Source organism: Phalangium opilio, unplaced genomic scaffold, assembly GCF_054372755.1.
Source record: "Phalangium opilio isolate 3A_F unplaced genomic scaffold, DU_Popi_V2 ptg000082l_1, whole genome shotgun sequence".
NCBI classification, from domain to species: Eukaryota; Metazoa; Arthropoda; class Arachnida; order Opiliones; family Phalangiidae; genus Phalangium; species Phalangium opilio.
Genome location: NW_028324189.1, coordinates 7,571,299 through 7,585,731, shown reverse-complemented (window position 1 = coordinate 7,585,731; position 14,433 = coordinate 7,571,299). Strand labels below are relative to the sequence as shown.

The 14,433-nt window shown below is 35.4% G+C and overlaps 1 protein-coding gene and 1 long non-coding RNA gene across 6 annotated transcripts in view; one reads left to right on the top strand and one right to left on the bottom strand.

Annotated features, from left to right (window-relative positions):
• The window catches only part of Rhp (GTP-Rho-binding protein rhophilin), a 38,099-nt gene that overhangs the window by 22,245 nt on the left and 1,421 nt on the right, over window positions 1–14,433 (top strand). For all 5 annotated transcript variants that reach the window (XM_089848191.1, XM_089848188.1, XM_089848187.1 and 2 more), the window contains exons 3-9: window positions 10,380–10,508; window positions 12,541–12,616; window positions 12,719–12,796; window positions 12,875–12,999; window positions 13,075–13,183; window positions 13,528–13,939; window positions 14,073–14,384. In XM_089848191.1, coding sequence (XP_089704317.1) covers window positions 10,380–10,508; window positions 12,541–12,616; window positions 12,719–12,796; window positions 12,875–12,999; window positions 13,075–13,183; window positions 13,528–13,939; window positions 14,073–14,384 — 1,241 coding nt within the window. The remainder of the gene's footprint in view (window positions 1–10,379; window positions 10,509–12,540; window positions 12,617–12,718; window positions 12,797–12,874; window positions 13,000–13,074; window positions 13,184–13,527; window positions 13,940–14,072; window positions 14,385–14,433) is intronic.
• On the bottom strand, window positions 30–714 carry LOC149651324 (uncharacterized). The gene is made up of 2 exons (XR_016371171.1): window positions 455–714; window positions 30–379 (listed from the first exon to the last, which is right to left on the bottom strand). It is a non-coding gene; the product is annotated as an uncharacterized LOC149651324 (long non-coding RNA).

Sequence of the window (14,433 nt, the reverse complement as noted above, 5' to 3'; positions counted from 1 at the left end):
TAAACCCCCCATCTGTGACGTATGCAATATCTTTGAAAATATTCTTATTTTAATTAAAGAGGACCATTATAAAAAATGTACCTTATACAAATTAACAATTACGAAAACCGTTCTCCTTTATGATCTATTATTATGTATGCCAATAAGAAATCCATATTTAAATATTTTTAAAATTTTTTAAAATTTTATACTATTAACATAAAATTTATACTGTCCTCGTTCTGGTATACGAAATCAGCGTATAAAAGGCTCTTTTCCAATGCGCACGGACGATGACGGGCTAGCGTGTTTCTTTGGTGGTCATAGAGACAGGTGACACGTGTCTCACCTTCTATATCCATGGCCTTTGGACAATCCACGTCATTCAAATTTATGACTTCTTTATTTAAAATGTTAAAAAGAAAGAAACATTTTTGATTACCCTTGCAATATATACGGTCTGCGAACCGGGTACCTAACATGAGACAGCGACGAAGTTTATGATAAGGCGTTTCTCCTCGTCCAAATGAGATTCCGTGTAAATTTCTGGTGATGTACCTATTGAGTCGTTGTGTAGACGAAGGAAGCGTAGATTGACTATAAGGCGGTAAAAATGTCCATGACACTATTCCTGGAATTTTAGTAACAGTAGCACAACTTAGTTCTTTAACAATCAGATCGCCTGCGAGGTTGCATTTTTCGTCCTTCCCGTGTAGATACTCAAAGTCAACTACTACAGATTGCATGTTATCTAGAAGATAGTTTCCTAAATGATGATTCCCCAAATGGTTGGAGTGCGGTTTATATACTTTTCAAAGTCCTTTCACTCAGTATATTAGCTATAGAATATAAATCACATGACGAAGAGGGGGGGGGTGGCACGCTGAAGCACGTATGACAATAGCTCTTAAGAGGTCCAATCGTTGTCCCCAAATTAACAGTCGGTATAACAAAAGAACTGTGTTTTCGACAGAAGATTAAAAATGCAGAGACAACAATCTCCTTTTAATGTCAGGCGGTCAAACATTCTCCACAAAAGGTATATTGACAGATGTCTTAAAAGGGATGTAAAAGTATGGCTAAATTTATTAGACAGATAATTATAGTTTTGTTGAACCTATGTACCCTTAAAGCATTAACGTCTAAGGGTACGTTGACCTTTCGGACGGGTTTAAACACGTCTAATATTGTTTGTCAATCAACAATAGGTGACATAAGATTGACATCCGAGTGATTTTAAGTGGTGTCAGATTGTAACAAAAGGATGAATTTACAATAGATCTTGTAATTCAACAAAAGGATTAATTATATCAAAGGAGTTGATGCGTCAGTCCATTAGTGGGTTTTACGACAGTAAACTTTGGTCTCTGAAGATGTATTGTCAAGAAAAAAAATTCTTCAATCAATCAAATATTGACAGGTCTATTGAAGGAGTATTAGGAGTAATAGATAATTCTTCAATCAAATATTGACTGTCTATTTTTTAAAAAAAGGGGGTGTAAGCCGGGGGGGGGCAGGTGTGTATTTGATAAACAAGATAATTATATAGTTGTTCAATTTAGCTATCCATAGATAACTGGGTAGAGGTAAAGCTTCCTAAAAAGAAGGACTAAAGGGTGAAGAAGCCTGGGGAGATATAATCAAGGGGTAGGGGGAGGAGGGATATTTAGGATAAGGAAGTTAATTACAGTTGTTAAATGTATCTAACCATAGATCAATAGGTAGTACGGTAAAATGACAACACCATAAGTATAACAAAAGAAGAAAATATAATAGACAAAGCCGCTGATTTGTGTATTCGGTTAGTCTTGTGAATAATAAAAAAAATCGTCAGTTTTCGGATGACAGAAACTTTGACATGTTTTTTACGTTAGTGGTACAAAGGGCAAAGGCTTTAAATACTATACCTATTGTCATTGAGGTATAGGTTAAAATATTTTTAGGTGTCGAAGACACTTCTTTACACTTTATCCATAAGATAGCAACACTGTGCTTAATGCATGTGGTAAAAGACAGAATAAATAGAGTAATTGTCTTGATATTCAGTTTATTGACTCATAAACCGAAATAAATACAAGAGATGTTAGAAAGGGCTTGCTCCCTCCCACAAATACTATGTAATATAACAAGGAACATATATAGTCATTTATAAAATGAATTTCAGTTATAATAAAGTACAAAAATATTTTTGATCTTTTTTAAAAAAAATTTTTAAATTTTTGTCACGTTTTAAAATTTTAATTTTTTTAAACTTTTATTATTTTAACATTTTTTTCCTAACTTTATTTTAAACTTTTTTAAATTTATTTTAACAAAATACTTTTAGAACATTTCTGTGGAGATTTTTTAAAATTTTTAGTATTTTTGAGAGGAAAAAATGGTGCGCAAGGTCAAGTCCGACATCAAGTTGAAGTCGGTAATCCCTTCCTCTGCGGAGGGAGGGATAACACACTTGACCACCATTTTTTCCTCTCAAAAATACTAAAAATTTTAAAAAATCTCCACAGAAATGTTCTAAAAGTATTTTGTTAAAATAAATTTAAAAAAGTTTAAAATAAAGTTAGGAAAAAAATGTTAAAATAATAAAAGTTTAAAAAAATTAAAATTTTAAAACGTGACAAAAATTTAAAAATTTTTTTTAAAAAAGATCAAAAATATTTTTGTACTTTATTATAACTGAAATTCATTTTATAAATGACTATATATGTTCCTTGTTATATTACATAGTATTTGTGGGAGGGAGCAAGCCCTTTCTAACATCTCTTGTATTTATTTCGGTTTATGAGTCAATAAACTGAATATCAAGACAATTACTCTATTTATTCTGTCTTTTACCACATGCATTAAGCACAGTGTTGCTATCTTATGGATAAAGTGTAAAGAAGTGTCTTCGACACCTAAAAATATTTTAACCTATACCTCAATGACAATAGGTATAGTATTTAAAGCCTTTGCCCTTTGTACCACTAACGTAAAAAACATGTCAAAGTTTCTGTCATCCGAAAACTGACGATTTTTTTTATTATTCACAAGACTAACCGAATACACAAATCAGCGGCTTTGTCTATTATATTTTCTTCTTTTGTTATACTTATGGTGTTGTCATTTTACCGTACTACCTATTGATCTATGGTTAGATACATTTAACAACTGTAATTAACTTCCTTATCCTAAATATCCCTCCTCCCCCTACCCCTTGATTATATCTCCCCAGGCTTCTTCACCCTTTAGTCCTTCTTTTTAGGAAGCTTTACCTCTACCCAGTTATCTATGGATAGCTAAATTGAACAACTATATAATTATCTTGTTTATCAAATACACACCTGCCCCCCCCCGGCTTACACCCCCTTTTTTTAAAAAATAGACAGTCAATATTTGATTGAAGAATTATCTATTACTCCTAATACTCCTTCAATAGACCTGTCAATATTTGATTGATTGAAGAATTTTTTTTCTTGACAATACATCTTCAGAGACCAAAGTTTACTGTCGTAAAACCCACTAATGGACTGACGCATCAACTCCTTTGATATAATTAATCCTTTTGTTGAATTACAAGATCTATTGTAAATTCATCCTTTTGTTACAATCTGACACCACTTAAAATCACTCGGATGTCAATCTTATGTCACCTATTGTTGATTGACAAACAATATTAGACGTGTTTAAACCCGTCCGAAAGGTCAACGTACCCTTAGACGTTAATGCTTTAAGGGTACATAGGTTCAACAAAACTATAATTATCTGTCTAATAAATTTAGCCATACTTTTACATCCCTTTTAAGACATCTGTCAATATACCTTTTGTGGAGAATGTTTGACCGCCTGACATTAAAAGGAGATTGTTGTCTCTGCATTTTTAATCTTCTGTCGAAAACACAGTTCTTTTGTTATACCGACTGTTAATTTGGGGACAACGATTGGACCTCTTAAGAGCTATTGTCATACGTGCTTCAGCGTGCCACCCCCCCCCCCTCTTCGTCATGTGATTTATATTCTATAGCTAATATACTGAGTGAAAGGACTTTGAAAAGTATATAAACCGCACTCCAACCATTTGGGGAATCATCATTTAGGAAACTATCTTCTAGATAACATGCAATCTGTAGTAGTTGACTTTGAGTATCTACACGGGAAGGACGAAAAATGCAACCTCGCAGGCGATCTGATTGTTAAAGAACTAAGTTGTGCTACTGTTACTAAAATTCCAGGAATAGTGTCATGGACATTTTTACCGCCTTATAGTCAATCTACGCTTCCTTCGTCTACACAACGACTCAATAGGTACATCACCAGAAATTTACACGGAATCTCATTTGGACGAGGAGAAACGCCTTATCATAAACTTCGTCGCTGTCTCATGTTAGGTACCCGGTTCGCAGACCGTATATATTGCAAGGGTAATCAAAAATGTTTCTTTCTTTTTAACATTTTAAATAAAGAAGTCATAAATTTGAATGACGTGGATTGTCCAAAGGCCATGGATATAGAAGGTGAGACACGTGTCACCTGTCTCTATGACCACCAAAGAAACACGCTAGCCCGTCATCGTCCGGTGCGCATTGGAAAAGAGCCTTTTATACGCTGATTTCGTATACCAGAACGAGGACAGTATAAATTTTATGTTAATAGTATAAAATTTTAAAAAATTTTAAAAATATTTAAATATGGATTTCTTATTGGCATACATAATAATAGATCATAAAGGAGAACGGTTTTCGTAATTGTTAATTTGTATAAGGTACATTTTTTATAATGGTCCTCTTTAATTAAAATAAGAATATTTTCAAAGATATTGCATACGTCACAGATGGGGGGTTTATTGGGGGTAAACATCTCAAAATATTGGTTTGCGGGGAGGAAAGGGGTAGTAAATACCGTCGTATAACGGGTAGATACTATAATAGCTTCAGTACCTTTCTCAGTACCATGGACTGCGAGCGAGAGAGAGGCCACTGATCTAAGATCTTTAAGTAATGCAAGGTTTTATTCTCTACCTGACAATGTATAAGGTCTATCATATAAAGGAACGTTTCCAGCATGGGAAACTCTATAAGTGCCGCTTGCCAAACGAAAAACATACAATTCAGCATTGATGTCCATGGAAAATACGCTGAACCAGCAAACAAACCTTTCGATGTCAAGGAAGAAAAAACAAAGAGATATAGGAAAATGATCAATTGAATTAGTAATTGCTTTTAATTTCAAAACCAAAAATCTCAAAAATATTTTACTTAGCATTTTAAATTAAAAAGTAGTTTAATTCCTTGCACTAAATTTAATGATAGTTAATATCAACTTTCTTTTGAAATTAGAAGAAGTTAATTTAGAATAAATCAAGTACTACTTATTATGAGAGTCCTAAAGAATGGTATACTATGGCCTATACTCCAAAATAAATTTTATACAACGCAAATTTAATTACCTTTGTATTAAGAAGTTAACTCTGCTTAAAGGGTTAACTGCATAGATAATACAGTCGTGACGGGAGTATACTAACTTCTCCCTCCCCCCCCCACACTTTGACATAGATGTGACAATCTGGGCTCAGATATTCCTTAGTGAAACTGACTTGTATTGTTACTTGATAATAGTATATAAACTTATACCGTAGTTACGCAGATTGGAGAAATTAGTTTATATTATATCAGAAGCTATTTACTTCTGATTATATCAATTTAATTTTAAAATTAGATCTTTTGCTTTTAGAGCAAAATAAAAAAGAGGAGTAAATTTATTTTATATTATAATCTTTATTCATGAAAAGCTCTTTTACTTTTAATTAGTGCCTACATCTATAAGCCCATAGAGATATGAAAGGAGGAAGTGACAGATGAATGGGAAATATTACGGAAGGTTTTGCTTTCTACTTAAATTCGTCAACTGAGAATCATATAAATTTGGATTGTATGTAAAAAATCTATAATAAGCAATAAGAACCAGAAATGCACTATATGCAAGTAGCCACTGGCCTCCAAATACTTCGCTAACTAACCCTATTACAATAGAACAGACCAAAACATAGTCTTCATTCTTGTCTTATTTACTTTATATTATGATCTTTATCTCTAATCCTACGTACACCGAATGTATTACAGCAAACTTACATACCATTGTAAAGAATACGAAAGGGGTTACCTTCCTTTTTACGAAAGGAAAAAGTATTGAACTCCGTCCTTTCACACCTTTCATGGTCGTAGCCTTGAACTTTAAACGAAAATCCTTAATAAGCTTGATATTGTTCTTAACAGCAGCGTAATATTTTTCGGTTCCGGAGGTTTCTACATTGAGATTGATTTACATTTAAAATTAGGGACTTAACGGGGTAAAATATTACAGGATTAGAAACTTGGAACAGTTTGCAATTTAAAATTATCGGATCATCAAATTCCTAGCCGACTTGAAGGATGGTCAAAGTGCCACTACAATGACAAGGGGAACAATATCTCTATGGACGACTTTGCCTCGGGTTACGCCATTTACTGTTTAGACTTAACACCTGACGGTTACGCGAGTCATTCAGATCATTGGAGTCCCACGAAACAAGGACAATTAAGATTAGAATTGGGCTTTGAAAAACCCACGACCACTACGCTTAGTTGTATCGTATTAGCCGAATTCCAGGCTTTGTTACAAATAGATAGAAATAGAAACGTGTCAATCGTTTGTTAAACAAATAATGAACGCCGATCAGATAACACGCTTTCTACGATTCACACCACATTTCCTAGGTGTTTACCCAAGTGATTTATTACCCGAAAAAATTGACAAGTTTCCTTCATCTATTATAATAAATTTAGACAATCACTATAAAGACGGATCCCACTGGGTATGCTGTTACTTTGATGGAAACAGAAGGGGTTATTACTTTGACTCCTTGGCTTTAGGGAACTTTCTCCCCTCGATTAAAGAATTTGTTAAAAGAAATTCAAGAAAATGGTCGTTTAACAAAGAAGACTTCAAAACTTGTCAAGTTCGACATGCGGACTATATTGTATTATGTATATAGTACAAAGAACAAAAAAAAGGAGCCACAAATCATTCATGAAGCAGTTTGGACGAGATCGGTTGAAAAATGACGTCATTGTTACAAACATGTTGAAGCGCGCCCGTAAAGATTAACTTAATCCTTTTGTTAACAAATACTCTTTGTAATCTCTTTTGTATTTTTAAAAAATAAATGTGTCACCATTTTTTTTAATACTGTTTTCTTTTATTTCATATATTAAGGAAGGGGGGAAGGTAAAAAAGGGGGGTAGTAAATTTAGGGGGGATATAACTCAGATATTCCTATAAGAATTTTCATTCAGCATCATGAACTCCGAGCTGCAAAGATATCACTCTTTTTACTCCTGGCCACAAGATGAAAACTATAAAAAAGCTTTAAGTAGAGCGGGTTTTTATTCGTTACATACCGATGATCTAGTACAATGTTTCGAATGCAACGGGATTTTGCTAGCCTGGAAACCGACCGATCATCCTTACGAAGAACATTTAAAACATTTCCCTAAATGTAATTTTATCAGAGGTGGGCCTACTAAAAACATACCCTTTACCATTGATGAAACAGAAACGTACACCAAAAATATAAAAGTCAAGACTGAAGAAAAAACGCCTGAAAAACCTCAAGAAAACACGGAAGAAACTTATCATACCTTTAAAGTCAAAACTAAAGATCTCGAAAGATTAGTTTTGGAACTCTACATTAGAAAACAACTTAACGCTTTGTATATCAAAGAAAAACTTAATGACTTACGTAAGATTTAAAAATAATATTAAAATTTATCTTCTTCCTTACGAAGATATAAGGAATTATTTTAGAATAAATCAAATGCATTTTAAAATGAAAATTGAAAAAATGTCTTTAGTATTAGAACCTATACTTTTAAAGAAAATAAATAGTTTTTACTTTATATTATGGTCTTTATTCCTACAAAACCATCTTTTGTTATAAGCCTATACAATCAATCAATCAAATATTGACAGGTAAAGAGAGGAGACCGGGAAAAACCGACTCCTCCCCCTTGAGTGGCCGCCATCTTGGATCCTTATACTGGCTGCACCCTCTCTATTATTTCTTAAGGCGGTGTTTAATGTTACGAACCTACAATGACGGCCCGTAGGAAGAATTTTTCTTATCACGTGTTATGGGTTTTTTAGGCGTTTTTTGTCAGAAACGATTATGGCTTCAAAAAATTTAAAAAAAGCGAACTCCCAAATTTTGTCCCGATTTTCAAAGCGTAGCGTTTTTTCTACGGAACCTCCGATAGATAATACCTGGGTAAAATAGAAGTGACACTAAAAATACTTAAAAAAAAGCACTAAAATCGTAACTTGAAAACGGTGCCACCCGGACGGTTAAATGTCATAGATTTTACTAGAGATGGCCGATACCGGTGCATTCATGAACCGATACCGATATTTGCTCACTATGATCCAAAACCCGATACTTCAACCGATACCAATAGTTTTAGTAGAAGTCTGGACAGTGCCATTTACACATGTATTAAAAATACTAGGAAATAATTATAGAGTAATTTCATGAATTTTACTACCAAGTACAATGTTTAGAGGTACTTTCAAAATAATATCACGGCTTATTGACATTCATAGAAATGTATTATCATCATCAATAAATTACTGAAACCTGAAAGATCTAAAAATGTCATGTAGCGGCATATAACGCATTTTAAACGAGGATCGGTTTAGTATCATAGTAAACCCACCGATCCGATATACATAGTTTACACGCAAGGAGGATTCGTACCATTTGCACAAGGAGACCAGGCAACGTAAAGAGTAAAATAGCAGACGATTTCACGCTCGCTCTAAGTCGCCTGGTCTCCTTGTGTTAATGGCAGGGAATACTCCATGCCTGTAAACTATGTATAATAGGGAAACCAACCGATACCAATACGTTATCGGTACCAGTTCGTCCCTACTTTCGACTCAAAAACGACCAGAGAACACCCCAATTTCACAAGAACCCTTTCATATACGTATTCTCGGTGTTAGCTCTATGATATCATGACTGCTTATTATTATCAGTTCAAAAAACGAAGTTATAACCAAAGTCTTAAATTTTCACATGGTTTTATTTCTCCATGATTTTTATCATCACCAACCGTAAAGATTGATTGTATCTTGTTTGAAAGTACACGAGAAATTCATTAGAGAGCTGCGGGCCTTTTTCTCTCTTCTGGTTCAGTTTCAAGCGTGGTGTTGTTTTTTTTTTTTTTAGTTGATTTTAAGGTGTATATAATATATTTTCGGCCCCAGCCCGTAGGTAGAAGGCCACGTTTATTCCACCAATGTCCTTGACAGTTTTTTTTTTATGTAATTTCCCCCTAAGGGATGAATCCAGGAAGAAATTTTTAAAAGTATTTCTTGAATCAAAATATCTTTAATTTCATCTCTTGGAGAAAAAGAAAACTTCCACGTTTGCAGACATTAAATTAAAATTACGGTTCTTATACGTCTTTCTTATCAAAAGTTCATAAGATATGTTCACCATAAGTTTGTCACTGGGTACAAACTGACAAACTGGAGCTTGTCATGAAGTGACGTGGGTCATAGATTCGAGGTAAAGCGACGCCCCCTGGTGACTGGGGTGCTGTCAAAGGCTTAGTACAGACAAGAAGCCATATCTAGTTTATTAGGGAGAAGGTATAAATTCGCCACATTTCCAGCTTTATCTCCAGTACAAACATAGGTCCGGAGCTAATTCCCGCCTCTAAATTACAACCAGCACCTCATTGGTTCTTGAAAATTACGTATTTTCCGACTGAGGAGAGGCGAAATAGCCCGGCCTCCTTTTATGTGCCCCCTTGTATTTTGAAAGGGGGACTGGGACTAGGCCACGCGCGAATACTTAGGCATCTTATACCTTCTCCCTAATAAACTAGATATCGCTTCTTGGTACAGACTAAATAGGAAGATGGAAGTCCTGCAAAATTAACACCCAGTGTAGATATGCAATTCTCGCTTGTTCTCGAACTAACTCTTATAGCATTACGAAGTATTGGAAGTGTCATACTTATGGAACATATCTTATAAACTTATGATCTTACCTAAAATGGGGTTTTTTTTAATGTTCTTGTACCTGTATTTTAAATAACTTTATATATGTTTTGATTTGTAAAGTTAATTTGTTATAGAATTATTTATTTAGTTATTGGGCTTTATTTATCTCCCATTACGCTTCCGGCGTATAAGTAAACAAATTTATTTACATTTAATCATCCGTGAAGCAATTAATTATCATTTGGATTTTCGTTTAAAGCTTCGTAATAATAATGTTTCTTTTTATTTCTTTGCCAAGTAATTTATTTTGTTCAATAAATAATTCGCTACAAATGGTTTTTTTTTTTTTTTAATTTTACTTTTATTTTTTGTTATAGGGCAACGGCCAACAAGAAACTAAGAGAAACTGTTGCTTTGGAACTAAGTTTCGTCAACTCAAATTTGCAATTGCTGAAAGAGCAATTAGCCGAAATGAATAGTTCAGTCCACATGTACCAAAGTGAAGGGTAAGAACTTCATTTTCAATATCTTTTATTTTCGTTGTTATTCGAGTAAAAGTCGAATCTAAACGCCGGTTTGTAATGACAGCTGTTAAGTCTATACATAGTGTGCATGCACTAGTAAAGGGGCTAGAGAAATTTCCCCCTCCACCATTTCTTAAGTTTAATCGCGTAGCTTCAGGGTTGCTAGCAAAAGTATATAGATATAAAAACGAAAAGTAGCCTACACTTACTCGCGCCGTGTAATACGAGAAGCACTCCGTTATCTCAGAATAGTGTCGACCCCCCTCTGCCCGACTGTGGCACAGAACAACCCGTGAATAGGCTGATAAAGTAGCAAATGCTGGCTCTAGTACCAAAAATTAACGTTTGGATCGCTAGCATCATGTACTACTTTCTATAAATCTATGACGTCAAGAAGCTGCCCTTCTCTGATTGGTTAATTCGTGTATGGGATTGAAAGGAGGGTGGTTTGTTTCTCAGTTTACATGCAGGGAATTGTCAATGAAATATACTTTTTGTTTTTAAATCTATATACTTTTGTTGCTAGTAATTTGTGACTGTAGCATCTCAGGTAATTGGAACTGAATTGAACAGAATACTACAAACAATTCAGTCTGTTGTAGTTAGGTAGCGGTTGACTTGCACACGTCACAAATGACTGTCAAGTTCACATATACATTTTGTAATGAAAACCCGAAACCCGGCATTTCTAAAACCACCACATTTTATTTACAAGTTCAGAAATGTTAGGTAATTTCTGCCAGCCAATGTCAAAACGTTATTTCGTCATAGCGTCGAAACATCTGTAGGTTCTGGTTTTTACCGGAGTACAGACTTGTTAGTGTGTACAGGTTGATTCACAGTACTTTTACACGTTTGTATTGAATCCAGTCTCTCTTTCTGTCGAGTGTATCTGGTTACCCCTGGGGCCATTTTGTTTATGTGATGGAATTAGTTGCACTTTGAAAAGAGAGTTCAAGAATTTGTGATTTACAGCTTTGTAAAGCCTACGCCCCCCTAAAGCCCCCCCCCCCAAATGATAAACCAGAATCATTTAATGGATTCTAAACTCTAACCTGTCATAATAAAATCTCGGGCAGAGTTCGAAAGAACCCTGAATCATAAGTTCATAAGATATGTTCCTTCCATAAGTTTGTCACTGGTTACTGAGAGATTCTCGTGAAGTATTTGAAGTAGGTCATAGATTCAGGGTAAAGCGACGCCTGGCGCTGTCAAAGGCTTAGCAATTCCAAGAAGTGATATCTAGTTTATAGGAGAGAAGGTATATGATGCCATAGTCCCAGTCCCCCTTTCAAAATACAAGGGGGGGGGGCGTAAAAGGAGGCCGGGCTATTTCGCCTCTCCTCAGTCGGAAAATACGTAATTTTCGTCATTCGCGTCGCGCTGACGTCAGTTTTCAAGAACCAATGGTTGTAATTTAGAGGCGGGGATTAACTCCGGACCTACGTTGGGACTGGAGATAAAGCCGGAAATGTGGCCAACTTATACCTTCTCCCTAGTAAACTATATATCGCTTCTTGGTAATGCAGACTAAATAGGAAGATGAGTGTAGGACCGCTCCGGTAGGACTTCAATTCTCGCTTGTCGTTCTCGAACTAGCTCGAGCTGAAAGCCTCTCAGTAGCATTACGAAGTAGAGGTAGTGTCATACTTATGGAAAATATCACTTATAAACTTATGAAATAATTTATACGGAAAGTTGAGTTTGGGATTGCGGTTTATTTTTAGTGTAAACCAACCTAAGAAAGTTTATTATAAAAAGGGCATAGATAATTTTGGTATTATTGTTCCTAAACTGTTGTTACTGGTGAAAGTTGTTATTCTGAGGCCTGTCTAGTTGCTTAGAGCATTGCATTGCCAGTTTCCCTAAAATTAATTCGGGGAGCATATTGACACCATTATTATATAAATAATTCATCTCGAAGTATTGAAACGAAGGCTAGGAATTTCACGCTTGTTTTAGAGTAACTTTAATTTTATCGGGTTTTTTTTCCTCCATTTGTTTCTATTTTTAGAAGTACGCAATTGGTTCCCATGATACCTTTAGGTTTGAAGGAAACGAAAGACATTGATTTTAAAGAACCATTTAAGGTTCGTTTAATATTAATTTTATTTAAAAATAAATTTTATATAATATAAAGTTTTAAAATAATAATAATCTGTGACAATCAATCCTAATTTGTGATTGTTTAGGATTTTATCTTGGAACATTACAGCGAAGATTATGTTCGATATGAAAACGTTATTCAAGAACTAGTCGATATGAGACAGGTTAATTTAATAATTAAACGCAATTAGTTAAAATAACAGTTAATTAAATGTTTTATTTATTTATTTGTGATTCATTAGGCGATTAGAACACCGACAAGAGACAAAGCTGGTGTCCAACTTTTATTCGAATATTACAATCACTTATATTTTATTGACCGACGGTTTTTCGCGCCAAATCGAAGTTTGGGCATTTTTTTCGAATGGTAAGGGTTGCCCCCTTTCCCCCCCCCGGAGATACTTGTATTCTTGAATTAACTACATTTTTGTGGGTCCTTTAGGTTTGATTCATTAACGGGTGTCCCCAGTACTCAAAAAACGATCGCTTTTGAGAAAGCATCTATTCTATTTAATATCGCGGCTCTCTACACGCAGATTGGTGCCAAACAGGTAAATAATTTAATCAACCTTTTCTCAACGTATCTAGGCGGGTTTTATGTTAAGAGCTAGATTTATCATTATGTATGACAAATTGTACCTAACGCGTAGAAATGAACATGGGAAATATGGGGGGCACAATTATTCCTAGTAGCTGTATGCATTCCTGGTCTTATAAATAAATATTAGGGGTGTTTCCAATATAGTTCCGCTAGACATGAGACAAGTACTCTTTAAGTAGCATCGCTCTACACGCGTCATAGCGCACGCTTTTAGGATAGTTACGTCATCATACGCGTAACCCTTGATGACCCCATTGTCTAAATGAAACTAAACCCCGTACCAAATTAACTCAGGACCGTACCAAAAGCCCGGGAATCGACCAAGCTGTGGATAGTTTCCTCAGAGCCGCCGGTATGTTCCGGTATATCCGCGAAAATTTTAGCAACGCTCCCAGTATGGATCTGGCGCCAGATACCTTGGAATCCCTGACTCATCTAATGCTAGCTCAGGCCAGGGAATGTCTCTTTGAGAAATTAGTGGCTCAAGCTTCGAGTCAGGAGAAGTTACCGATTGAAACGTGTTTTGATACCGCCCAAGAAGCCGCCGAAGTATCAGACGTGTACGGCGAAGTCCATAAACTGATATCAACACCCGCAGTTAAAGATTATGTCCCCTATTCGTGGATTAGTTTAATTCTAGTCAAATCGGAACACTACCGAGCGTTGGCGCATTATTACGTCGCCGTGGGACTTCTAGATCATGTTGGTAAGTAGTTAATTCAGGGTTGCCACATGTCAAGAAAAGTCAGGGAATTTGAATCTGAAAATTCCGTGGCAACCCTACTATGATTGTGAACCGTATTTCAAGTAGGTACTTACTGGATTGCTTCCTAACACAGGGGAATTGTCGGAGGAGGCGAAACAAACGCTCGAATTTCTTCACTGTCCCGACACGTCATCCGTGACGTGTATTGATATTCGCGTACCTGTTAACCCAGAAGAAAGGCGGCAATTGGGTAAGGCTCATCTTAGAGAAGCCGTGTTGTTACACGAAGAATCATTGAGGTTACACCGAATGTGTCGACAATTGCGTCAAGTGGACACTCTTCAAGGGAAACTACGCGCTGATCATGACGCCTCACTTAATAGGTACGCCGATGTTGAGGAGGAAGATGATTTCCAAGAGGTCTTGGACCCGCCTAACATCCAAGGTGAGTTCAAATTAAGTTATTTAGTTAATTACTTCGTTATTCTTGAATT